Source organism: Felis catus, chromosome B3 (genome assembly GCF_018350175.1).
Source record: "Felis catus isolate Fca126 chromosome B3, F.catus_Fca126_mat1.0, whole genome shotgun sequence".
NCBI classification, from domain to species: Eukaryota; Metazoa; Chordata; class Mammalia; order Carnivora; family Felidae; genus Felis; species Felis catus.
The window spans coordinates 108,247,129-108,273,687 of NC_058373.1; the positions used below are offsets into that span (position 1 = coordinate 108,247,129).

A 26,559-nucleotide genomic window follows, 5' to 3' on the forward strand; every position below is an offset into this window, starting at 1 on the left:
TTGTATTGTACTTCTTGGTTTGTATTTGGTTTCCAAATACAAAAGCACTGTATTTGTTTTTAAGAGCTTCTAGAGAACGTTGCTTTTTAGTTTTTTTTTTTAAATTTTTTTTTTCAATGTTTATTTATTTTTGGGACAGAGAGAGACAGAGCATGAACGGGGGAGGGGCAGAGAGAGAGGGAGACACAGAATTGGAAACAGGCTCCAGGCTCTGAGCCATCAGCCCAGAGCCCGACGCGGGGCTCGAACTCCCGGACCGCGAGATGGTGACCTGGCTGAAGTCGGACGCTTAACCGACTGCACCACCCAGGCGCCCCATTAGTTTTTAAACTTAATGTAGAAATCCATCTCTAAAATGTAGTTAATCGTCATGTGACTAGATGAAAACTTGTTTCTCAGCTGTCAGTTTTTAACTCAGTCCGTTGACATTGTTGGATAGATTGTTAGGTTGTAAATGTGAAATTAGGGAAAAACCATTAATAATGGATATGGATGGACATTGCTAAAAGATTGTGAAGAACAGTATCAGTAACTTTGAGTAGATTGTACTGATTATAATTCTGCAAATTGAAAAATTTTATAGGTTCAAGTTAAAAAAAAAGTGATTAGAGGGGCGCCTGGGTGGCGCAGTCGGTTAAGCGTCCGACTTCAGCCAGGTCACTATCTCGCGGCCCGTGAGTTCGAGCCCCGCGTCAGGCTCTGGGCTGATGGCTCGGAGCCTGGAGCCTATTTCCGATTCTGTGTCTCCCTCTCTCTCTGCCCCTCCCCCATTCATGCTCTGTCTCTCTCTGTCCCAAAAATAAATAAAAACGTTGAAAAAAAAATTAAAAAAAAAAAGTGATTAGATATACAAAAAGATTTCCTAAAACTACCATCTTAAAAATCATGTAGTAATTTACTATAATTAGTATTTATGATTTGCAAGTAAAGGTAAAATTCTATTTTAATGACTTGAAACTTGGTATTATTTTATTAAGCTTGAATTGTGTTTAAATGGAAGCTTATTACCGTTTACTCAACTCTACCTTAGAGCAGTCTATTCACTGCATAAAGTCTATACTCCATTAAGGTCCCAAGCATACATACGTTCAGAGTAGAAAGCTTAAACTTATTTTCATTTAATTTCTTGCCTTTTGCACTGATAGGTACATATTAGCATATGTGCTAAATGAAATACTGTGGTATAAAAAAAGTCAAATCCATATTTAATCATTTAATAAATATTTGTTGAGGCTGTACTATATGCGAGGCACTTTTCTAAGTGCTGGGGGTACCTTAACTTAAATCAAAATCTATCTTTGTGAAACTTACATTCGAGTGGGAGGAGGCAGACCATAGAGAAAGAAATTCACATATAATAATAGATCAGGTGGTAAAAGGATGGGGAAAAGAATAAGGCAGCATAAGGATTAGAGAATGACTGGATGTGGGTGTTGATGTTGGGACCTAAAAATTACATGCTAAATGGGACCTGATAAGACAACGGTGTTTCATAAATTTGATTATGATATTTCTTCAGGCACCAGAAGGTTGATGTAGAAAAATCTTTTGGAAAATGGAAATTCAATGGCAAATTATGACTAGAGAAATCTGTCTTGTAGAATATATATAGTGAGAAAAGAAAGTATACATTTAAAAACAAGGCCATTTGGGGCGCCTGGGTGGCGCAGTCGGTTAAGCGTCCGACTTCAGCCAGGTCACGATCTCGTGGTCCGTGAGTTTGAGCCTCGCGTCAGGCTCTGGGCTGATGGCTCAGAGCCTGGAGCCTGTTTCCGATTCTGTGTCTCCCTCTCTCTCTGCCCCTCCCCCGTTCATGCTCTGTCTCTCTCTGTCCCAAAAATAAATAAACGTTGAAAAAAAAAATTAAAAAAAAAAAACAAAACAAGGCCATTAACTTTAAAATTAAATTTGTGATTAGTTAATAAAGTTGAAATAACACACATGATTATTCCCTGATGTCTGTAGATATAACCCATGATGTGTGTGAATAAAGCTTGAGTGTGTGAATAAAGCTCATGTTTGGTTAATTTCATTTTTCCCCTTTTTCTCCATTTTCTTTACTTTAATGGAAGACTTAGGTTATTTTCAAAGCATAGATACAAATGTATTAGTACTTAAAGACAGATACATGTTTTAAAATGCATATTTCTCTTTATCATTACAATTTTAGCTTTTAGTTTAAATATCTAATTTTTGTTATTGTAATAATGACATTATTTGTGTAAAAAATTTTCTCAAAGACTAACATTCTTTGCTTTTGTATAAAATCATTTTCCCAACTATTTCCAGATGACATGCAGAATGTACATAAAGAAGATAAATCTTTAAGGCTGAGTATGCCTGTAATTACAGAAGAAGAAGAGGACAATGAAAGTTTTAGTGAAACAGGTACAGATGAAATTTTGTTAAGCTCCTGATGGAAGGTTTTGGTCTTAGAGTGTCAAGGTTTAGAGTCCTTAAAGAGCTTGATGATTGGCTGTATATTCCTGTGGTACTTTCTTCTTTGACATTTGGGGAATTTTAGTATTAATATACCATAAATCATGACACTTTAAATGTTAAGACAATAAATAAATGGAAAGGAGAGGTAGTGGTCGATTGAGGTGAGAAGTGAAGGTAACATTCTGTTATTAGTAAGTGAATATGCCTCATCATGAGGATGTCTGCTTGAGTACTCCTAACAAATGGCAAGGTTCACAAGTTACAAATTTTTGGATAAAACTTTAAAAAGATTTTATTGTTAAAAAATAGTTATTTCAAATTCTAAGGAAAAATTTTCACCTATGAAATGATGATTGTAAGTATTTAGTGGTAAATTGCATGATGTGAATTAAAATGGCTATACCTTTTAGTGTAGTTGTAGTTTTCATAATTTGTAGTTTTATTAAACAAGTTTATTTTTTTTGTTTGTTTTGTTTTTTTTTAAAGACTTTTTTTTTTTAATTTTTTTTTTTCAACGTTTATTTATTTTTGGGACAGAGAGAGACAGAGCATGAATGGGGGAGGGGCAGAGAGAGAGGGAGACACAGAATCAGAAACCGGCTCCAGGCTCTGAGCCATCAGCCCAGAGCCCAACGCGGGGCTGGAACTTGCGGACCGTGAGATCGTGACCTGGCTGAAGTCGGACGCTTAACCAACTGCGCCACCCAGGCGCCCCTAAACAACAGTTTAAATAATATTACCTCTGGTAATGATAGTATTACAGAGAATAAGTTATATTTAGCAGGCTAGGCTTGATAATTGGTAATCCAATAATGAATATAATGTGGATTAAGAATAATGTGTAAGGACTTGTTTCATTTTTGCTCTGTATTCATTCAACATTTGTTGAGTGACTATCATGTTTCAAACACTTAGCTATGTACAGGGCTACAAAGACATATACTACTAGAATTTAAGAACCATTTTATTTTGATCACAGTTATGTAGATCTGAGCAGTGACTGGCTCATAGTAGACTTAAGTAAATGTTTATTGAATGAATCAGATAAGTCTGTGCCTTCAAGAACCTTACAGTTTAGTTAGGGAGAAAAACAACCCAGTTCATTATGGTAGAAACAGGGTGTTATTCAAGTATATAGAAGACAAAGAATAGACATCTAAAAGGGAATATTTGTACCTTCAGAAATGTGAGTGCTTCTGTGATTTGCTTATGGCAGCGTAAAATAGTTCTTTACAATCTTGTGATGAATTTCACAATAGTTTCTTTCTAGTCTTGGTTGGGAACTTTATTTTGTGAGTCAACAATTAAACACACATACACACTTTTATGGCTGTTTGGCAAGTCCCATTTTTGTCAGTTTGTGGGGCACCTGGGTGGCTCAGTCGGTTTAGCCTCCGACTCTTGATATCAGTTTAGATCATGATTTCACGGTTCGTGGGACAGAGCTGTTAGCAGAGCCTGCTTGGGATTTGTTCTCTCTGCCCCTCCCCCCTCTCAAAATAAATAAATAAACATTAAAAAAAATAAAATCTTTCAGTTTGTGATTTCTAAAAATTTGGTTAAATCATGACATATGCACATGATTTAACAAAATGATTTTATAATATTCATGATAAGAAGCCACAGTCTTCTGACTTTGACTCCTATTTCATTCTTTCTTCATCACTTTTGACTCTTTATTGTTTTGGTGTTTATTACCTCCATGTCTTTAAATAATAGGTGTATTTTGTCACTTCTTTTGTGGATTATCTCTTGACTTTCCACTGAGGAAGGCAAGGATTTAAGTCTCTTTAATATATTTTCACATCCCACCTCAAACACATGTATACTTCCCAGTTCCAGCCTCCCAATTTAATTATTATTTTACTTATATCAGTATTCAGCATTTACAAAACATTACTGGCAATAGAGCCATGTAATATAGTATGATTCTTCCTTAATCTGTAGATTTGTTATTTTTCCTTATTTTTTGCCTTATTTATTTTTTCTATAGACTTAAACACTGATTTTTCCTCAAACTTTTCCTCATTTGTATAAATCTCCTCTTAGGACATTCACACACATGAGGCATTTTGTCAGTTTCATCTTTTTAAAGAAGTCTCTTGCTGACCTCTGAACCTGCTTTACTGTGGAAAGTTTGCTGTCTTGGTCTGCTGCACTCCATCCTGGCCATTGCTCTCTTCTAGGAATCTAGAAGATTGTTGGAATCTCTTTTTCTTCTTAGTTTCTTCCTTGTTTTTTCTCATTCCTTTTCCTGTCACTCCTCTTTTGTTTTTCATTGGTGGGGAATATTTCACTTCTTCACATCTTTCATAATTTTCATGTTTTTGTATCTTCTGTTATTTTGTTTTAATGATCTGTAATTTTTAGGTTCACAGCTATTTCTAGATAAACACTCAGTTAGTGTTAGTTGTGGCATCTGCTGTTGTATCCGAAAAGATGTATGGTACTAGGGGTTTGGGTTACATTTTCAGGTTTAATTGAAATGAAAATCACATCTTTATCTCTCTTTGCACTGGTCTGTATACCTTTCAGATCTGGTTTACTGGGTCTGTGTTAGTTATAGGGAGAGCATACCCCTATGAAACAACTTCAAAGTAGCCAATTATTAAATAGGATTTAGGAAGACTAGGACCTACCTTAGTAGATTTTCAACTGCAGTGTATCCTTTTGAAGAAAATCATGTATGTTGGTGTAGGATTTATTTTTGGAGCTTTGTTTGAAGGCATTCCAATTAAGCAGCTATATAGTTTAAATGTATGTTATCAGTTAAAGTATTATTTTTTAGACCTGACAGCCTTCTTAATTTTATGTCTTTAGAGTTCACGGCACCCAAGAGGAAAAGAAAATCCAGAACAAAGAACCTGGTGTAGAGTTCTTAATTTTGACCTTTCTGAAAGAAGAAAAGATTATATTTTTTGTATATTGAACAGGAAGACTGTCAGTATTAAAAATAATTCTTCTGGGAAACTGTAGGTTATTTCTTTGAAATGACAATATCTTAACATAGTTCTATACTAAAGGAACAAAAAATTAGAAATAAAAATTTACTTCAGAATTTAATTTTAACATTTCTGTTTATGAAGTCTGCATAAATGGAAATAAAGTTTGGATTTAGAATGTAAAAGAAATAATCCCGTTATTTGCAGATTATTACTGTTTCTGAAAACTTTTTGTGATGTTTTATTACTACAGTTCTGATAATATTAACTATTTAAAATACTTGTTCTTGAAATAGTAATGTTTATTACATGCAAGTGGTTAATTATATTTATAGTCTGGTAATGGATTTGTTTATGATGTGTATTAACTATTCTATATATTGTATGGTTGAGTGCAATACAATTTTTGCCTTATTTGCTTTATTTTTAAACCTATGAAACTTCTGTGGTCCGTAACTTAAATGATTGATAATTTAGGAAGCTCAGTTTCTACTTCTGCAATCAATTAAATATTCTCCGGTGCTTGTTTCAAAGCTCCCTTTGGCCTAACATTTATGAATGTATGTATGTTTGTTTGTGTATATATAGATACATGTAGGCATGTGTCCATATGTACATATATGATTAGTTCAGTACATTATTTAAATATATTTAAATACTAATTATTTCTGACAAAACCTTTAAGAGTGGTAATGTGAATTCTAGAATGAGTCGTACATACAGAAAAAAATGTCTATAGCTTTGTGGATGTGCGTCTGTTTAATTTCTCATTTAAGACCTTTAAATGGAGATCACTTAAGTTATGTTGTTTGAATTGCTGCCATTAGCAGACCATCTCCGACCATGTAGTTGGCTCCACTTGCCTTACAGTTGATTATACTCCATGTTGTCTTCTAGCATTGTAAATTCAGGAATTTTGCAAATGTCCTGTGAGTGAAAATGTGTGATATCTGTCATCTTTTAAAATCAAAATACTAATGCTAGCCCAAATAAACTGTTATAAGAATCTATGATATCACATTTGTTATCAAAAAAAATTGTTTCCCCTGATTTCAGATATTCCCAGTAGTAGATGGGGTGGTTTTCATAATGTGGACATTGGGTAGAGCTTCTGGGATTTAAAAATTCTAGTGTTAGGGCACTTGGAGGTATGGATCTGTTATTGGCCTCTTGTGTACTAGGTTACTTACTAGAGCTTGTCTGATCATTAACATTTACAGACATTGTAAAGCTAAAGTTGCCCTCTGTTTTTGCATAATAGTACTTACAAAATACAAGGTTGTCATTTCACTTATACAATGAAGAAACTCTGTCTTAAGATGGTAAGTGCCTGGCCCACATTCACAGCGTTCGTAAGTGATGCATCTGGGATACAAATACAGGACTCTTGCCTATAATTTCAGTGTCATTTTACATAAGACAAAAGAACTGGAAATCCAGAGGAATACTCTGGACTGTAAGCAATAATACCCTATTTCACAGTGGCTTAAGCAGTAAGGAAAGTTTAAAACCAGTTAAGTCTCAGTGTAGGGTGGGTCTGAGTTATCAAGTACGTCTGTCCCATGATGGCTTCATATGCCAGGTTTGGGTCCTCAGGGAAAGCTGTATTTCTGCGTAGGGAACTGTTCACCAGCCAAGTTCCCAGATGTCAGCCAGGGACCAGCCTTGCAAGCCAACCTTTCTAAGGATTGCAGTCTCAGGCCTGCTGGGGTGCCTCTTTTGTGCACAGATTCGTCTCATTTTTCACTATTTCAAACAGTGCTGTGTTGATCTTCATGTGTATATCTTGGCTCACTTAGGCTGGGATTTCTGTTGGATAAACTACACATGAATTTGCATGTTGTACTATGTGAATATATGTAAAATTTTGTCAATTATTGCCAAATTGAAATCCAAAAGGACTGCCAATTTACTTTCCTTCTAACAGTATTTACAAAGGACTTGCCACGTCTCCGTTACACTTGCTATCAATCTGTAATTTTTGCCAGTTGAATATAGCCTGAATCTTAACAGCAGAAAATGTAGAAAGACCATTAAAAGTAACAAAATTGTATTAAACAGTTGTGAGTTGTTATATAGCCACATCTGACACAGTATAATGCTTTAGCTGATAGCAAGTTTTTCATGAATATATGATGATGATAGCATGTGAATCACTTGATAATTTGCTTTAAATATGAAATTGAAGGGGCGCCTGGGTGGCGTAGTCGGTTAAGCGTCCGACTTCAGCCAGGTCACGATCTCGCGGTCCGTGAGTTCGAGCCCCGCGTCGGGCTCTGGGCTGATGGCTCAGAGCCTGGAGCCTGTTTCCGATTCTGTGTCTCCCTCTCTCTCTGCCCCTCCCCCGTTCATGCTCTGTCTCTCTCTATCCCCAAAATAAATAAATGTTGAAAAAAAAAATTAAAAAAAAAATAAATATGAAATTGAAGTTTATTAAATAGAATTCAAATAGAAAATATTTGTGTTTAACAGTGGGATTTCAGAATTAAAATGTGGTGTCATAATACTTGCTACCTACTAAATTAAGTTCTTTGTATTGTCAACTTGATTATAATGCTGCTTCAAGTCATAAATACATGATTTTAATATTAAATACTTACTAATTTTTTAGAAGGAAGAGCAGTTGTGTGGCAGTGTTTATAGTCACAAGATATATTTTAAAACCATTCCAGGGGTACCTGGGTGCTCAGTCAGTTAAGCTTCTGACTCCTGATTTCTGCTCTGGTTATGATCTTATGGTTCATGGGATCAAGCCCCACGTCGGGCTCTGCACTGACAGCATGGAGCCTGCTTGAGATTCTCTCCCCCAGTCTCTGCCCCTCCCCCTGTTTCAGGCTCTCTCACGCTCTTTCATTCTCTCAAAAATAAATATATAAACATTAAAATTCCACTTTCAGAAATCTTAATATATGAAAGTGCTGTTCAAAGTAGAGGCTTGGAATTTGAGTAGCTTTAATGTCATATGCCAGGCTTACTTGGAGTATTTAAAAACAAGCCATGAATAAAAGAAGTGGAGCCATATAGGAAATGGAGCTTGTGTAGATACTGATTAGGGCAACATTTTTCACTTTGAAAACAAGATATTGTAATTTATGTCTTCAGAAGAAAGTGACCCTGTGTGTTTTCTTTTCTGATACTCTTGAATTTATGTTGTAAGCACACCTATGATCCCATCTGGGTTTATAACCCCTTAATGCCTCAAAGGCTCCCTGTGAGTGGACATTTTTAATGTGGGGAAACATCCCCAGTCTCTTTAATACCCGGTTAAAGTGCTTATTCCCTGAAACGGACACGGTTGTATCATCTGCAAGCTCTTTCTTACTGCCAAAGGAGAGATCATGAACCAACTTTTAGGCAAGGATTTTGTTTTCTTACAGGCATTTCCAGAACAGTGGTACAATAGGGAAATGTATTAAAAATGCATTTATCTAAATGATTTGTGTACCTGTAATTTTCTGAACTAGAAACTAGAGAGTCAAATAGTTGTATCCTAGTTCTGCCACTAGGATTCATTATGTATCCTTAAAAAATTCCTTTTTGTTTAAATCCTTTTCTCAGTTGTAAATTCAAGATGATACAGAACTATTTTACTAACTTGTTAAAAATATTTAGAATTGCATAATGCTTTGAAAATGCAAAGATATGAATGCTAAATTTCAAAACAATAACAGCTGGAAAGTAAGCTTTTAAAAAGTACTTGAACGCCAAGGAAACCAGAGTGATTTATTCGTGCTTAATGTGATTTTTGAGGTGATTTTCTTAGGCCCATAATTGGAAGCTTATGTGTTTACACAGATTTTCAGATTGACATGAGACAGGGCTCTCGGCTCAACGGACAAAGGAGAGCCTGCTTTCCTTTTTGTCAAGGTGGATTAGCTACAATATATATCCTCTTTCTAATAACCTATTTTGGTTTTGACAAAAAGATTCACAAATATATGGAGAGATCAGCTATCTTTAAGTATCTTTAAAAATGAGCTTTATGAACTGAAAATTAACTTTTGCTTTCACCTTTGTAAAGAGCCTAGGAAAATAAGCAGAATTGTTAATGCCTTCCTAACTTCCCCTTGATTCTTGAATTTCAGTTCCAAGAATGCTTGCTTTTTAAATGGCATTGAGAAGACTGTGGTGGGTGCTTAACTATTCACATTTTCATTTATCTTCTGAACTATGTAGTAATTTTCATTGCACATTAAAAAAATTCCCTGTATTAAATACTCAAGCCTCAGACTGTATAGCCTTTTTGTGTAGTAATGTAGTATTTTTTTATGCCTGAATTGTTTTTCATGTGCTGTATATTGCAGGTCTGGGTTTTGTTTTGTTTTTCTTCTTAAGATAAATTTGGACAGGCTCCTTTTGGTTGCAAGAAATAAAGGCACATTCATATTATCTTAAGTGCTGGAGGCTTATTTTAAAATATAGAGGATAAAATGAGAGGCAACCATCTCAGAGGCAAAGCTTCTTGGACACCTGGAAAAACAGCTCTTTGTCACGTAGTGAACACAGCAGCTCAGATGGCTGGGTTGTGTCCACATCTTTGAAATGGGTGCTGTGTAGTCCCAGTATGCATACTCTTATTCATGTGTTTTCCAGCTTCTCTCTGTACATTTCTCTGTCTGCTACTCCTACTGCTCCCAAAAGAGGATCTGAATAAACCCAAAGAGAGCTTCCTGATAGGGCAGAGATTATTCTGCTGGGTTATTCTGGCCTCCATTATGTCTACCCTCCATGGCAGAGGTCTCTGGTACAATCAGTTGTGGCCAGTGTAACAGGGTCACAAGGCACAGGGCACAGCAAATTATGTGGAAAGACCCAACTCTGGCAGCTTTCTTTAGAAGAGGTGAGCCCACAGGCCTTTTGAATCTCAAGAATTTCTCAGTCCATTCATGGTTTAAAATGATTGGGGCGCCTGGGTGGCCCAGTCGGTTAAGCGTCTGACTTCAGCTCAGGTCATGATCTCGTGGTCTGTGAGTTTGAGCCCCACGTCGGGCTCTGTGCTGACAGCTCGGAGCCTGGAGCCTGCTTCAGATTCTGTGTCTCCCTCTCTCTCTCTCTGCCCTTCCCCTGCTCATGCTCTGTCTCTGTCAAAAATAAACATTAAAAAATTTTATTAAAAAATAATAAAATAATGATGTTATAAATTATCGATATTGCAACTAAGTGAAGTAATCAAGTGGTGGCAAAAATGTTCACTTGACAACAGGAGCATTGCACAATGGTTAGGAGAAGTTGGTCTGGGGCCAGAGTGGGTTTGCCCTGAGGTTACAGTGTGTACCTGTGACTTCATAAAATCTACCTGTAGATTCACTCAGTATAATTCCATTTAGACCTCCTTCTCTCCATTGTGATATTGTTACATATTTTACTTCTGTATGTTCTGAACCTCATTATACATTTTAATTCTTGCTGTAAACACAAAAAAGTGAGAAGAAATTGTAGACATTTACCCACATCTGAACCTTTTCCAGCTCTCCTCTTTCCTTCATGCAAATCTAGACTTGCATTTGGAATAATTTTCCTTCAGTCTGAAGAACTTCTTTTAATATGAATTTCTTGTAGTTCAGCTGCATTGGAAACACATTCTATCAGGTTTTGTTGGTCTGAAATGTCTTTATTTCACCTTCATTTCTAAAAGGTATTTTTGCTGGTATTTGAATTCTAGGTTAACAGCTTCTCCTTTGGCGCTTTAAAGATTGGTCCATTGCCTTCAGCCTTCTTCCTTGTGTCTGACGTGAGGTTAGTTTCCATTCCTGCTGTTATTCCCTTGTATATGATATGCTGTCTTTGGATGCTTTCATGACTTTGTCTTTGTTTTTGGTTCTCAACAATTTATGACATGCCTGCTGTGGTTTATATTCTCCGTGTCCTACACACCATACCGGGCTCACTCCTCTCTAAGATACCAAGTACATGTGTGTTGACTGCTTGATAGGGTCCCACAGGTCATCGTGGCTTTTGTCCCCACAATAATTTTTCTCTCTGTGCTTCAGACAGGATGGTTCCTTTTGACTTGTTTCCGAATTGATGAGTCTTTAATTCTAATGTAGTCAATCTGAAATTAGTCTATCCAATAACTTAAATTTTAGGTGTTGGATTTTTCAATTTTAGGATGTCCCTGGGTTCTATTCCATGGTTTTCATACTTCCACTGAAATTCTCCATTTCTTTACCCACTATTTTCATCTTTTACTACAGATTGTTTAATATACTTATCTAGTTATTTTCAAGTCTTTGCTAGTTCCAACATTTGGTTCATCAGTGTTTGTGTTTCATTGGCTGATTTTTTTTTTTCCTACTAAGGGTCACATTTTCCTGTTTCCTTCCTTGTCTAGTAATTTTTTATTGTATAATGATACATGTCAGAGATTCTGGATTCTATTATTTCCCTCTGAAGAGTGTTTTGTTCTAGGAAGCAGTTAAATGACTGACAGCATCTTGAACTTGTAAGAGGTTTGACTGTAAGCTTTGTTACAGGGGATCTATTTTGGTTTTGTTCTTAGTTTTAGGGAAAATACCTCATTTCTGGTACACGGCTCTTATTTCTAAGGTGTGGCCCTTATGAAGTTTTACCAGAAAGCCTGGAGTGTTTGCCACATCACTATATCCTGGCAAGGCTTGAACTTTGAGCTCTTCAGCAGTTCACCTGCTTTGGAATCATTGGAGTTATTGCCTGCTTTCAGCCTAAGCTGTGAGGGCATTTTACACTCACATTTTGGGGGTGGCCCTCTCTATAATCACTGCCCTGGGGGATTTCCCATCTCGATTTCTAACCACTCTGACAACCCAGGTTTCCTTCCTGATTCCTCAGGTCTGTAGGACTCAGGCAGGAAGACCTGTTCCACTGTACCCCTGTTCACTCAGGGGTGAAGTTATATGAACATGACTCTCTCCTTTCAAGGATTGCATCCCCGGGGGCACCTGGGTGGCTCAGTCGGTTAAGCATCCGACTTTGGCTCAGGTCATGATCTCACAGCTCATGAGTTCGAGCCCCGCACTGGGCTCTGTGCTGACAGCCCAAAACCTGCTTTGGATTCTGTGTCTCCTTCTTTCTCTGCCCCTGCCACACTTGCTGTCTCTCTCTGTCAAAAATAAACATTAAAAAAAAAAAAAAAAAGGATTGCATCCCCTATATTTTTATCACAGAAAAGAATGAGATGATAGCCTCCATTTCACCCATAAGTTACTAAACCTTCTTCACTAGATTTGTGCCCTGAGTGTCTCCCAGGTTACCAAGGTTCCACTTAGTATTTTTGGAGAGTTTATTAACTCATTTAGGTCACCCACATGCGATTGATCGTAATGTAGTGTGATACTAACCTAATGGCTTAAAAGAAGTTGGTGCACTTCTGAAAATGTTAAAAATCCCTGATTTTTCAAGGAAGTTAATCTTCCCAAAATTCTAAGTACTAAAGAATAATCAAGTTATGTTATTAATTTGCTTTTGGTTGCAGTCTGCAAAGCCTGATCATCAGGCTAATTACAGATTATGCTATGAAGGAAAACTTTTATATACACCAGTCTTCTTTTCTTACAAGTGCTTCAATATGAGGCTTTAAAAATCTTATTTTATTTAAGATAAATAACAAAAATTAAAAAAGAGAAAGCCTTCATATAATTACATTATCTACAGGCTGATTTCAAATACCTTGTCACCATAGTACCTAATTAATTGGGCTGTTAGCTTAAGTTAACTATTTTTAGAGAAGTCAACCCCCAAAGATTAGTTGAACATCTTATAGTGTATGTGATTTAAATGAAATGAATTTTGCTCAAGTCTCACAAATTGTTAACTCTTCTGCCTTTGTTACATGTTTTAAGTTGTTGATTTATCTCTTAGTTTCTTGTAGCATAATTGGTATACTGCCTTTCTTGCTAATTCTACACATCATTTTATTATACACTTGGTTAACTGAACATATTCTTTCTGTAAATTTCAACTAGTTGCCTATAAAATTTTCCCAGTAGATAATTTCCCCAACTTTAGCATTGCATTTAAAAATGAAATATCCTATCCTTTATTTAGAGACCATATGTCTGGAAAGTCATTCTGTCTATATTTAAAGATGAATCAACCAATAAAAAAAATATAGCTTATCATCTTTAGTGTTCCCACTGACACCTAACACAGTACCAAATTACTAGCAAAATTGCCTATATACTGTATATGTTGTACCAGTAAATAACTCTATTAGTCTTCTTTCTGAAAATCCCTTGTATTTACAAATAAAATTAATTCACAAAACTACACTCTACAGAAATAGGATCATATCTCTTTATAATGTTTCTGTATCTCCATGACTGGTACTTACTGCTTCAGAGAAGAAAACGAAAAATGTACAATGTCTCCTTCGGGCTGTGTAGTCAGAAATTTCTTTGTCCTGGGGCATCGGCGTGGCTCAGTCAGTTAAGCACCTGACTTCAACTCAGGTCATGATCTCACAGTTCATGAGTTCAAGCACCGCGTCGGGCTCTGTGCTGACAGCTCCGATCTTGCGGCCTGCTTCAGAATCTGTGTCTCCCTCTCTCTCGCCTTTCCCTGGCTCACACTCTCTGTCTCTCTCTTTCTCAAAAATAAACATAAAAAAAAAAAAAAAAAAAAAGAAATTTCTTTGTCCTCTAGTAGATTTACATACTTTTCCTGATACCAATTTTTGATAAGATAAGGAGAGTATCTCTAGCAATGTGTAAAGCCTGGGTGACTGGGCAGGGTGAAATAAAACAAGGTAGGCATGGGCTTCCAGGTAGGCCTCCTTAGGCTAGAATTTGTGGCACCAAGGGGAGCTAAGTCCAAGCCAGGCCATGGCTCCATCCACTGAGTTTTTAATTTCCATTTTGCTTTTTCATTTGAGATTTTTATTTCTATGTACCTACATAATTTTGATATTCTCTTGCTGTTTGACTTTTTTAAGTTCAACTTTTATTTCATTAAATATTTCAAACAATTATTTTACATTCTGTATCTGATAATTTCAGTAGCTGAAATTCAACAAGTTAATCTATTATTTGTTGTTTCTGCTCTCACTCATGGTGGTTTTTATCCTCATTGTTTTTGGAACTTATATTTTCTCAAATCTAACATGTGGGAATCCTGTGTGCCTAATTTGAAATGCTTTCCTCTACAGAGGACTTATGTTTATGCCTGCTGTGAGCCAGGAGTACTCCAGTTCTGATAACTCTAATGTCTTTGGAGTCTCAGGGTAAGCTCCAAGTTTGGTCTCTTGATGCAGGAGTTATCAGGTCAACTCTGCTTCGCTGGTCACTATTCCATTTGCTTGCAACATACTGTCTCCTGGTCTGGTTTCAGCTCATTGTTTTCTTTTTCCCCTTGGAGATTTTCCTTACTTTCTAGTGAGTACAGGAATGCATTAAAAATTATTTTTATAGTAATTTATCCAGGAAGAGTGACAGTGCCCTTTGAAAGTATCTGATTTGTCATACTGCCATAAGTAGAATAATAAGGAGGTATTATTCATCATCATTTTACAGAAGTAGAATAATAAGGAGGTATTATTCATCATCATTTTACAGAAGAGAAAACATAGGCACAATGATGGTAAGTAATCAGTATCTTGCCCAGTATCACAGAGCTGGTGAGTGATCAAGACATTGGACCCCTGTGGTCTATCTCCAGAGCCTTTCTTTTTTAAATGTTTACTTATTTTTGAGAGAGAAAGTAAGTGTGTGAGTGAGGAAGGGGCAGAGAGAGAGGAAAACAGAGGATCTGAAGCAGGAAGCGGGCTCTGGGCTGAAAATGGAGAGCCTGATGTGGGGCTTGAACTCACAAGCCCGAACTCACAAATTGTGAGATCATGACCTGAGCTGTAGTCAGATCCTTAGCCGACTAAGCCACCCAGATGCCCCCAGAGCCTACACTTTTTTTTTTTTTAATTTTTTTTCCCAACGTTTTTATTTATTTTTGGGACAGAGAGAGACAGAGCATGAACGGGGGAGGGGCAGAGAGAGACACGGAGACACAGAATCGGAAACAGGCTCCAGGCTCCGAGCCATCAGCCCAGAGCCCGACGCGGGGCTCGAACTCCCGGACCGCGAGATCGTGACCTGGCTGAAGTCGGACGCTTAACCAACTGCGCCACCCAGGCGCCCCTACACTTTTAACCACCACACAGGTGAGTCTGAATCTCAGGGGAGATTGTACAAAATATTCCAAAGAATTGGTTGTTGAGAGGAGAGATGATAGGATACCAAGGGAGTGTGTAGGATGGGACAGTGAACTGAGGGTAGAGCACCAAATATAAGGGCAATCTGAGGGGGAAGAGGAACCCTGGAGAAGAGTATTGATAATGACATGAAATGTAGGTGGAAATTTAGGAAAATGAAATGTCACAGAAGCCAAGGGAGTAGAATTTTAAGGATGAGGTGGTAAGTCGTGTCATTATACACAGCAGTATGATACAATATTGAAAATTATCCTTTAGGGGCGCCTGGGTGGCGCAGTCGGTTAAGCGTCCGACTTCAGCCAGGTCACGATCTCGCGGTCCATGAGTTCGAGCCCCGCATCGGGCTCTGGGCTGATGGCTCAGAGCCTGGAGCCTGTTTCCGATTCTGTGTCTCCCTCTCTCTCTGCCCCTCCCCCGTTCATGCTCTGTCTCTCTCTGTCCCAAAAATAAATAAACGTTGAAAAAAAAATTTAAAAAAAAGAAAATTATCCTTTAAGTTTGGCAATTAGGTCGCTGACATAACTGAGGGTGCTAAAGATGGAATATTGTATTCCCCCCAAATTCTTATGTTGAAACCTAATCTCCAATGTGATGGTTGTAGGAGGTGGGGCCTTGGCAGGCCATTAGATCAGGAAGGTGGTTAGTGCCCTTACAGGAGAGACCTCAGAGAGCTCCCTTGCCCCCTCTACCATATGAGGACATAGAAGATGGACCTTCATGAACTGGGAAGAGGCCTTTCTCCAGACACCCAATCTGCTGGTGCCTTCATCTTTAACTACCCAGCCTCCAGAACCATGAGAAATAAACGTTCAAACAACCCAGTTAATGGTACATTGGTTATAGCAGCCCAAAGAGATCAAGACAAGGGGCTAATCTTAGTAGTGGATTGAGGATTAAATTGGAAGTGATGCATTGTGGATGGGAAGTGTGGATTGTTCTTTCAGTAGCCTGCATGAGAATGAAGAAAAACTGGTTCAGTGCGAAGGAAGCTCAGGATCAAAAGCTCAATGTGTTTACGGGTTTAGAAAATAGAACTAAGGAGAATGATAGGAGAAATGATTTCTTAAAACTATAAATTGTATTCTAGCTTGAAATATGTTAATATTGTGAATCAGTGTTTTAAACCTTACTTACATTTCCCCTTTTAGTCATCCAGCTCTATTCTCTTGTGTCAAATAGAAAAAATATTAACTACTCAGAGGTCAAGTGGATGTTTTATTTCCTGACAGCCATAAAACTCTCCTTGTCCAAGAGTTACTCTAATAAAACACAGCTTTGAAAAATCATGTCCTATTCTTCTAGCTAAAAACAAGTAAGTACTTTGACAAAGTGACAAAGAATTAAAGTTACTTAGCCTGGAGAGAAGAAAAACTGTATGGCCCTATGACTCTTGGAGCTTTTTCTTATTATATGTGGAATTAATTACTGAGAATTGTGATCAGTTCTCTATCTTTATGAAGGATTAAAAAGTGGACTTTAATGGGCACCTGGGTGGCTCAGTCGGTTGAGTGCCTGACTTTGGCTTAAGTCACGGTCTCATAGTTCGTGAGTTCGAGCCCCGCGTCGGGCTCTGTGCTGACAGCTCAGAGCCTGGAGCCTGCTTCGGGTTCTGTGTATTCCTCTCTCTCTGCCCCTTCCCCACTCATGCTCTGTCTCTCTCTCTCTCAAAAATGAATAAACATTAAAAAAAATTACAAAAAAAAATTAAAAAAAATAAATGGACTTTAATTTTTCACTGGGTATCTTGGGGCACCTGGCTGGCTCAGTCAGTCAAGCGTGCAACTCTTGGTCTCCGGGTGGTGAGCTGGAGCCTCACATTGGATGTGGAGCCTACTTAAAATAAATAAATGGAAGTCTTTTACTAGATCTGAGTAAGAGCCACTTACTGAAAAGGTTTGTTAACACTGAGTTTGTTTCCTAGTGGCTAAATTCTCAGCATTTATAATTTACCAGTACTTTCACTCTCTGTTGTTAGATGGAGTAGACCAGAGCAGAAACTCCCAGGTCTGGCATTCTAGGTCTCCGGGTAGTTGTATCGCCCTGTAACTAGCTGCTGTTCCTTGGGTCAGAGGTTTGCTAATTTTAGGCTATATTGGAAACACTAGGGGAGCTCATTTAATTTGCAGCTCCTAGGGTCCCATTGCTACAGCTTCTGCTCCAGTGAGTGCTGGTTAGGGTCTGAGAATTGGCATTTTTAACAAGTTCTCCATGGGATTCTGGACCAGGTGGTCTGAGGCCCAGAGCTGGTGAAAGCTGACCTAGGCTTGCCTTTGGCAAAAGCAGAGAACAGCCATTAGGATGCATTTCTTGGACGCTGCCCTCACCTTCATCCGAGCACACTGGACACCAGGGTGAATATGTGTTGCTTGAGATCTTTAATATTCTATAACTGTGTATTGCTTCCTGAAATGAGGTGATTAGACACTGGTGAACTTTTTTCCTGAATGACTGTTAAAATGTATTAAAAAAAAAAAGAAATTAATGCTGTGTTCACACAGAGTCTTGAACAGCAAAACCTTCTGACCTATTTGTCTATCTGGTCTCCAGACTGTCTCTTACTTTTTTTCAGACTGGTTATTTTCCCCTAAGCTCTTCTGAATTCCTACTTTACAGATCCTTAAATATTAACCTGACATCATGTATGGATTAGCTAAGAGACAGCCTGCTGTGAGATATACACCCTAATGCTGTGGTTTTTGGTTTTAAGCCAGTGAGTCTCTCCAGTGTTTGCTGGAACTTTAATCACTGACCCACAGGCCAGAACCCAGGCCTTGCCCTCTTCCCAGACCAGACTTCCACCTGACTAGCCCTGTTGTACCTCTGCCCATTTCCTGTGTGACTTGTAAGAGTTGAATCAGAAGTCAATGCTATTTATTACCCAATGGCTACTTTTTAAAAGGCTTCATTTGTTTATTAGCATAATGCACGTCATATCGAATGTTCTGAAGTACTGGGAGTTCAGAGGCTTAGGACAGATACGGAGACTGAAAATCAAAGGCAAGTTTTACAGAACACAAAAAGTTCCTCTCTTGTCATATAAATACCCATTAGCTCACAGGCTACATGCACAAATCATAGAATAATTTTTCTGTTTTCACCCACTCTAACAAAGAAACAAAGCAGTAGCTATGTCAACCCCAAAGAGTCTCCACAGTGACACAGACCCACTCGGCGTGGTGGCTACAGCCCCTCACCTTTCTCTGTTCTGAGGTCTTGTTTATAGCCAGAGTTAATAAAGTCAACAGGATGTGGTCATAGGCCAAGGGTCAGAGAGACTATATGGTCATTTCCACTCAGTGTGTGTAAGAGGTATTTATCCTTTCTTATTTTGGAAATGAACTTAAGCAATGTGGATGGTGATATGTGACTCACAGTTACGGCAAATAATAAGTTAGAAGAGCCCGGCAATAATCACAGATTACCTGAGCTGAAACCCTTTGTAAGCAGTTGCTGGGTCCTGTCCTTTCTCCATCCCGACCCCCTTTATGTAGGTGCAGTCCAAAGTGCTGGTGTTTTCACAGACCACCGGAGCTTCTTCTCACCTGCCCTCCTCTGTGTCTCCCAGTCATGAGCTCCTCCATATTCTCCTAGTCCCACCTGACTCCCTCTGTAGCTCCTCTTTTCCCTCCAACTCCTCTGAGCCCTGGGGCTGGTTATTTCAGGGACACAGTGACCCAGAATTCCTCCCCTTTTATGGCCTTCAAGTCCTGTCCTCTTCCATTGTCCGCCCTTGTGCAGCCATGGTGGAGAAAGCTTACATGTGGCCGCCTTCCCTCCTGTGCTCCTGAGGTCCAGTTCCAGGAGGGCCCTCCCTGCCGGCTGGAAGGCCTCTTCTGCTCATCCCTTGGATTCCCTCTCACCTTTCCAACAGAAGCATCTTACCACCTTTCCACTCGAAGTCCTCCACCCCCTTCTGCTTCGTTCCTTCTTGGTAACAAAGCACACGTCCTCACGTGATGGAGAACTTGGGGACCATACAGCACCCCTGAACTCCCTCAGCCCCCCTCTTCCAACCCCTGTTTGACAAATCGCTGTCATCACTTTCTTTTTGACAAACCCCTGTTTGACAAATCGCTTTGTCATCACTTTCTTTTTGCAAACTACGTTTCTGAGACTGCAAATGTGTCTTTCTAAGGTGGAAGTCTCCGCCTATACTGGCAATGACAGCACTCTTTCAACCAGAGGTCCTGCCTCTATATTTTAGATCCTTCCTCCTTGAGCACTCCTTTATCCCCCTTGACACTGTACTAGTATCCCGGCTTATTATTGACTTGTGTGGTTTTTTCCATTCCTGTTATGTAATTTCACTTACAATGTGGGTCTCCCTGTGTCTAACTAGAGTTGGGCATCTTAGGTTGTATAGAAAACCAAAGAAGGCAGAATCTTGGCTTTTGAATTTCAGAGGTTAAGGCCCATGAACAAGACACACAGATTTGCAAGAATAAAGGATGTTTTAACAGTTTTCAGCCCCTTAGGAGATGGATTTCCTCAGCCTTGGAGAGAGGAAGTGTCATAAAAGAGAGCAAGGAACTGAGATCCTACTGCAGTGTGAGAAGACAACAGCAGACACTGATGGGGTGCCCAACCTTACTTCCCTATCCATTCTCCTTTGCTGACAGAACCCACCTCATGTCATAGAAGCTAAAGATAAGACACTCACTTTCCCAGCGTCCCAGTGCAGCTAGAATGGAAGGAGGAGGCTTCTAAAGGCTTTTTACAAAGATTGTCTCCCCTGATTAAAAGAGATGAGAAGGAATGCCCCATCCCCCAACTTCTGGAATGCCATGTGAGAACGTGAGGTTTTGTGCTGTGGTTGTATTCTTGTCGTGAGGGGACCTGCTGCTGACAGATGAGGATGGCAAGGTAGGAAGAGGGAAGGAGTCTGAGTTTTCACTGACATTGTTGAGATGCTTTGGATTCCTTGTTCTAGGAGATAAGGTGTTTCTAGGCTTAATCCACCCTCTGCAGTTAGTGTAGTTGCAAACATCCTACACCCATTCCCTCTGCTCCTCTTCTAAGAGAAAAATTCCATTGCCGAGAACCCAGGGGGACGAAAGAACTTCCAGATAGGTTGGGGATCTATGGGGACATTTGCCTCATATCATATTAAATGTCTTCTTTGTTGACAAACCATGCAGAGTTCTCCTTCACCACCATGGCAAGGGGATGGTAAGAAAGGCGAGGTTGTGTGGCCCATTCAAAAAGGCCCAAGACTCCTTCATAGATTTCCCTGTCACCCCAGAATGGCATGGGCAAAACAGACTTCCCCACAACAGCAATGGAAATTTCAAGGGGAGGAGTCAGCCCTGGCGAGGCTCTGGGTGTGGATGAGAAGACAGACCAGTGAATGTACGCTCAGGAACTGGCACCTGGAGGCCGTCCCCAGCTGGGGAGGTCTAATGGGCTCGGCAGTCCAGACAGAAGATGCCCATTACAGTGTGGAGATGGTGCCGAGGGCCAGATACCTCCTAACATCCCCGATGCTGTCCAGCTCTTTCCTCCCATGTGGATGCAACCCCCAGGAAAAGTGGGGGAAAGAAACTGAACTGCCTGAGAAAAACCTGAATCAATGGAGTTTACCCTGAACCAACTAAAAAAATCAAGCTCCCTAACAAGAGGTGGAATGGGGACAGCAGCCAGAAAGTCAACTTAGTCCTAGAAAAGCAAGCATTTTTTTTTCTTTTACATACTTGACGTGTGGACTGAAATAATCCATCCTGCTGAAAATCCTCTACCTTAGAAAAGAAAAAACAAAACAAAACCCAGTCTTACCTCAATTCCACCCTCCCCTGAAGCACTCCATACCCATTATTTCCTGCATGGCTAAACTTTGGGGGAGAATTACCTACACCTGGGGTCTCCACTTGTTTGACATCCACTTACTCCTCAACCCCTTCCCATCCCTCATCTGGCTCCAGGCTAATACACCTGCTATCTAACAGGTCGGTCATTCAGAAAACATTTATTGAACTTGGAGTTCTCACTTTTCAAACTCTTTCTGACTTAGAAATGTAGGTACAATTAATGAATAAAGAGCCTCACGAATGTTCTATTGACCCTTCAAATGAGTTCAAACCCAATCCATGGTCTTCCCCCTCACACCAGCTTAATCTCCTGATTTGTGAGCTTCAAATAGATTCCAAACTCCAGGGGCATCTTTAAGTCTTTTTTTTTTCTTTTCCTCACCTGACTCATTTCAAGACGTTTTGCTTTGGGGCCTACTCCAAAGGGTTGCTGTGAAAGACCAATGAGCCAGATCTCCATGCTTGTCAACTAGAAGTATGCCTCAGAACTGCCTGTACTAAACACACAAAACATAAAAACAAACAACAACAACAAAAACTTATGCCCCTGGGTCCCACTCCAGATGTACTGGCTCTGGATGTAGAACCTGATCAGATTATCACTGCCTTTCTCATCTGTGTTCTGCGGACCGATCAGAAAGGACTCCTTTGTGTTGTTCTCTGCTATTCCCAGCCAGATGAGAGTGGCTTCTGATGGTGTCTTACATATCCTGTTGTCTTCTCAGCATCTAGCCCAGGGCTGGGATGATCCCTGCAGGGATCCCTACTGATTGGGTTCAATGTGGATCCCCAAATGCATCAAATATATCATATTTGATAGAAGGACTTTAGAAGGACTTTAGAAGGACTAAGCCATGCGAAGCCTGCCACGTGCTTCAGAACACATGTTTGAGCTGTTTGATTCTTTACATAAAGGGTCTGGGGCTCTCATGTACCACTGTCCCTGACATAGCAGGAGTCCATCAGAAATTGGTTTGTGAACTTCAAGAAGATGTATACAACTCTCACAGACAGCTTCAGCTCAGAGCCCTCCCAAAGCATGCATGAATGGCCTGAGGCCACAAAAGGGCTTGCCTCACTCATTCTGGCTGATCCACTTTCCCAAGCGTCCACTCTTAGTCAGCTGGCTGGGCTGCGGTTTGGCCCGTGGTCACCTGTCAGTCAGTTGCTCATCCAGTCGGCATCCAATCAGTTGGCTATTTATTCATTCATTTCCTCATGCAGGCCTCCAGTCATACAGTCGTCCATCCACCCGCCCAACAGATAGTTACTGAGAGCCTACTATGTGCCAGCCTCTATTTTTACACTGGAGACAAAACAGACGGTAACATAAGGGGCACAGGACCCCCGGAACCTACCAGCAGGTTTCCCAGCAGTCTTCTCGTCTGTCCGGGAGGATTGATGTCTGGCACCTGGCTAAGCGTTGCCCCCCACTCCCAACTCTTCATGCTTTGCTCTTTCCAGCTGGGGTTGAGCACTGACTCTTGGGTCCCAAGCCCCGGACAGGAAGCTTGGACAGAGATGAGGTGGAAATTGTGAAGGTGACATGAAAACAAGAACGTAGCAGGGAATATAGCGGGAAAGGCGGCCTGGCGAGGCAGCCTGGCGAGGAGACCCTGGCGTGGGTGGCCAAGAGCGTGTTTCCAGGTTGCTGCCTTCCTTGTCTTTGGGGGAGGGGAGAGGTGAGGAGGTGGGAGGGAGGACTGGTGCTGCGAGTCGGAGAGGGGTGGGTCAGCCGCCGGGGCGAGCTCCACCGCCTCTGACCCGCGGGACTGGGCTCTCGGGGCACCGGCGGGGCCGGCGGCGGCGGCGGCGGCGGGCGGGGGCGCGGGGCGGCGCGGCGGGGGCGCGCGGCGGGAGGGGCTGTGCGCGGCGCGGTTCCCGAGCGCGCGGGGCCTGGCGAGGAGCGCGCGCCCGGCCGGCTCGGCTCAGGGTACCCCAGCCGCGGGCGGCCGCCCAGCAGCCCCTGGCCGGACCATGGCGACTGGCAGTAAGTGCGCTCGGGCCGCCGAGGCCCCGGGTGGGAGGCCGCGGGGCCCACGGGTGGGAAGTTCTCCTCTTTCCGACGCCTGCCTTTGTGCCAGTCTCGCGGGAGCAGCGGCCCGGGTCCCCCCACCTCAGCCCCGGGCGACCCCCTGCCCCTCTGCCCATCAGCCTCTGCCGCCTGTGGGACTTGAGAGGCGCAGGTGGTTCTGGCAGCCCGCCCGGGAGGGATGTGGCCGAAGGGCGTGCTCCGATGTGGAGGGGACACAGCGATGCCGCGGGGCCTGTCATCGAGCCCTTTGGGGGCAGTGCCCCCAGGCCCAGACCCAGCCTGTGGAGATCCCTGCCACTGAGGCGCCGCGGGCTTTTGGCGCTGTCAGTTCAAGGTTCGCCTGGAGTTTGGGTTGGATTTGTGCGCTTGCCTTCTGGGGATCAGGGTGGCTTGACTGGTCGGCTGCCCAGTGGCCCCCCACCTGGGCCATGTTCCCAGCGGGCAGCTGAGGGACGGCCAGAGACCGCATCTGGTCACCACCGACGGTAAGCGAGGTTAGCGCGTGGTCGTAGGTTAAAACTACTGAATGGAAGTGTTGGAAGGCGCTGAGCTGGCCTCCTTTGAGCATCTTGGCACCACTGCTTTCTTGGCTCAGTGCTTTTGGAAACGGAATCACGTCTATGAAAGCTGGTTAAGTAAGCTGTATTGGAAACTGGATGCATATTAATAGAGTCTCAAAGGGAGGTCAGAGTGAAACCATCAGTCACACCTGCCCCATACTTACCTTGTAGGAGGTGCTGTCTCCGAAGCCCTTACCACACCGCGCAGGTTAGGGAACCCTTCAACCAATGAATGAATGAATGAATGAATGAATGGTGTATTGGTTAGAGAGGAGCTTTGGCAGGCATTTTTGAGGTGTGAGACAGGAAAAAAGATGGGAAGATGGAGGTCCACATTTCTGCAATAATTATTATTTTTCTTTTTTTTTTTTAAGTTTGTCTTTTTTGAGAGAGAGAGTGTGAGTGGGGGAGTGGCAGAGAGAGAGGAGAGAGAGGGCCCTACATGGGGGCTCAATCCCACCAGCCGGGAGATCATGACCTGAGCCCCAAGCCAAGAGTCCAGGCTTAAGCTTAATCGACTAGGCCACCTAGGTGCCCCTGTTTCTGTTTTAAACAAATTGTTATCCCAGCCAAGAATACAGCTTTGGTATAGTACAGAGTGTGTAGGTTTTTGTAGCCAAACAGTATTTTAAACTTACAATATGTACTAGTAGTGCGGCCACACAAATATCCTCGGTTTCTTTTTTTTTAATATTTATTTATTTTGAGAGGGGAGTGGGGGAGAGAGAGAATCCCAAGCTGGCTCCACACTGTCAGCTCAGGGCCCTATGAGGGGCTTGATCTCACAAACTGTGAGATCATGACTTTAGCCAAAATCAAGAGTGGGACACTTGACCGACTGAGCCACCCAGGCACCTCTCCATTTCTTTATCTTTAAAGTCAGGATAAAGGGTAAAATATCTTTTGGATAGTGATGGGCACACAATTGGTCCTCAGTAAAGGGTGGTTGCCTGCCCTCTTTACCATCATTTTATATGTGTGGAGATACCAACATCATTTCCTCCTTTTTTTAATAAAAATCTAGTCATGTTTTTATAATAAAATCAGCTAATCTGGGCCAAGCTTCCCCTTTTCTCTCCTCATTTATAACTTTTTTTTTCTTTCTTTCCTTTTTTTTTTTTTTTGGTCTAGGGAAAGAAATTATGGATTTAGGCTTTTGTTAACAAAGTAAGACTCAACAAAGAAAAAGATAATTACATTTGGCCTTATTCTTGTGTTTCTTAAGAAAAACAAAGGAGCTTGATGTATCTATAGGCATTTGTGCATCACACAAATGCAGTATGATAGTGTTCTATTATTCATTTCCTATATTTTGGGCAAAGAAGATACATTTGGTATTCTGGAAAAAAGTTGGCCTTGCTTCTGTCCCAATTTATTTAGATAAATGTTTCTTCTACTTCCTTATATGGTATTTTCAACTCTCCTGAAGAATCAAACTTTATTCCATTGATTTTGTTTATGGAAAAATTATAATATTTAACCAGATTACCTCATGAGCTGATTTTTAGGCACAGTCTGAAATCTGTTTATTCTCAACTGGGATGGAGCTGGAAATCTGAAAAGTTTCCAGGGTGTAGAGGATAATTAGTTTGTCTTTGTTCTTATTCAGAAGTGATGTGAGTGACTTACAACACGTCTCTGCTGTGGAAACGAAGAGAAGGGAGGTATTCTCAGCCAGTGTCTTGAAAAATTCTCCCTACATCTTGACTATGTTTACAGCTTCAAGTCCCATAGTCCTCTTATAGTTAGTGTGAAAGTGGTCCCGAAACTAGAGTCCAGGGCTCCTCCCAGACAGAGTTCTCAGCCTGGCTGTGTATTAGAATTACCCTAAGAGCTTAAAGAACAAAAACAAAAACAAAAACCCTCTGGTACCTATCTATCATCTATCTTTTAACATTTTTAAAACGTTTATTTATTTATTTTGAGATGGAGAGAGAGTGTGTGAGTGGGGAAGGGGCAGAAAGAGAGGGAGATAGAGAATCCCAAGTAGGCTCTCCACTGTCAGCACAGAGTCCTACATGTGACTTGATCCTATGAACTGTGAGATCATGACCTGAGCCAAAATCAAGAGTAGGTCACTTAACCGACTGATCCACCCAGGCACCTCTCTCTTCCTTCCTTTCTTCTTTCTTTCTTTCTTTCTTTCTTTCTTTCTTTCTTTCTTTCTTTCTTTCTTTCTTTCTTTCTTTCTTTCTTTCTTTCTTTCTTTTTTCTTTCTTTTCTTTCTATGTAAGTTTCAGACTTAAATGTGTATTTTATTGACCTGGAAGCCTTGTTAAAACAGATTGCTGGGCTCCACTCCTAAGTTTCCAATATAGTAACTCTGGATTGCTGCTGGAAAGTTGACATTTCTAACAAGTTCCAGTTGATGTTGAGGCTCCTGTGCTTCCTGTCCTTCTCTCTATCTCTGCAGGTGAGAGGCAGGTCTGTATATAGAGTGACAGTCACTTCTTAGGCAGTCCTGTCCTGTCACTGGGCAGTGAGGACATGGCCTCATTAAGATATCAGACCTGGGCACAGTGCTGCCTTAGGGCTATAGCTGATTGCTCTCCCCATTTTTCTCCCCCAGGAAATTTCCCCTTGAGAGAAATATTGGTTC

At 40.9% G+C, this 26,559-nt stretch overlaps 2 protein-coding genes across 4 annotated transcripts in view; both read left to right on the top strand.

The window, feature by feature from the left end:
* The window catches only part of SNAPC1 (small nuclear RNA activating complex polypeptide 1), a 43,930-nt gene extending 37,538 nt beyond the window's left edge, over positions 1–6,392 (top strand). For all 3 annotated transcript variants that reach the window (XM_019833099.3, XM_011283254.4, XM_019833098.2), the window contains 2 exons: positions 2,290–2,388; positions 5,263–6,392. In XM_019833099.3, the coding sequence (XP_019688658.1) occupies positions 2,290–2,388; positions 5,263–5,315 (152 nt within the window). In that variant the 3' untranslated portion in view covers positions 5,316–6,392. The remainder of the gene's footprint in view (positions 1–2,289; positions 2,389–5,262) is intronic.
* A 16,853-nt stretch (positions 6,393–23,245) lies between these two features.
* Positions 23,246–26,559, top strand: part of SYT16 (synaptotagmin 16) — a 251,894-nt gene continuing 248,580 nt past the window's right edge. The window contains exon 1 of the mRNA XM_023255753.2: positions 23,246–23,355. Coding sequence (XP_023111521.2) covers positions 23,343–23,355 — 13 coding nt within the window. The 5' untranslated portion in view covers positions 23,246–23,342. The remainder of the gene's footprint in view (positions 23,356–26,559) is intronic.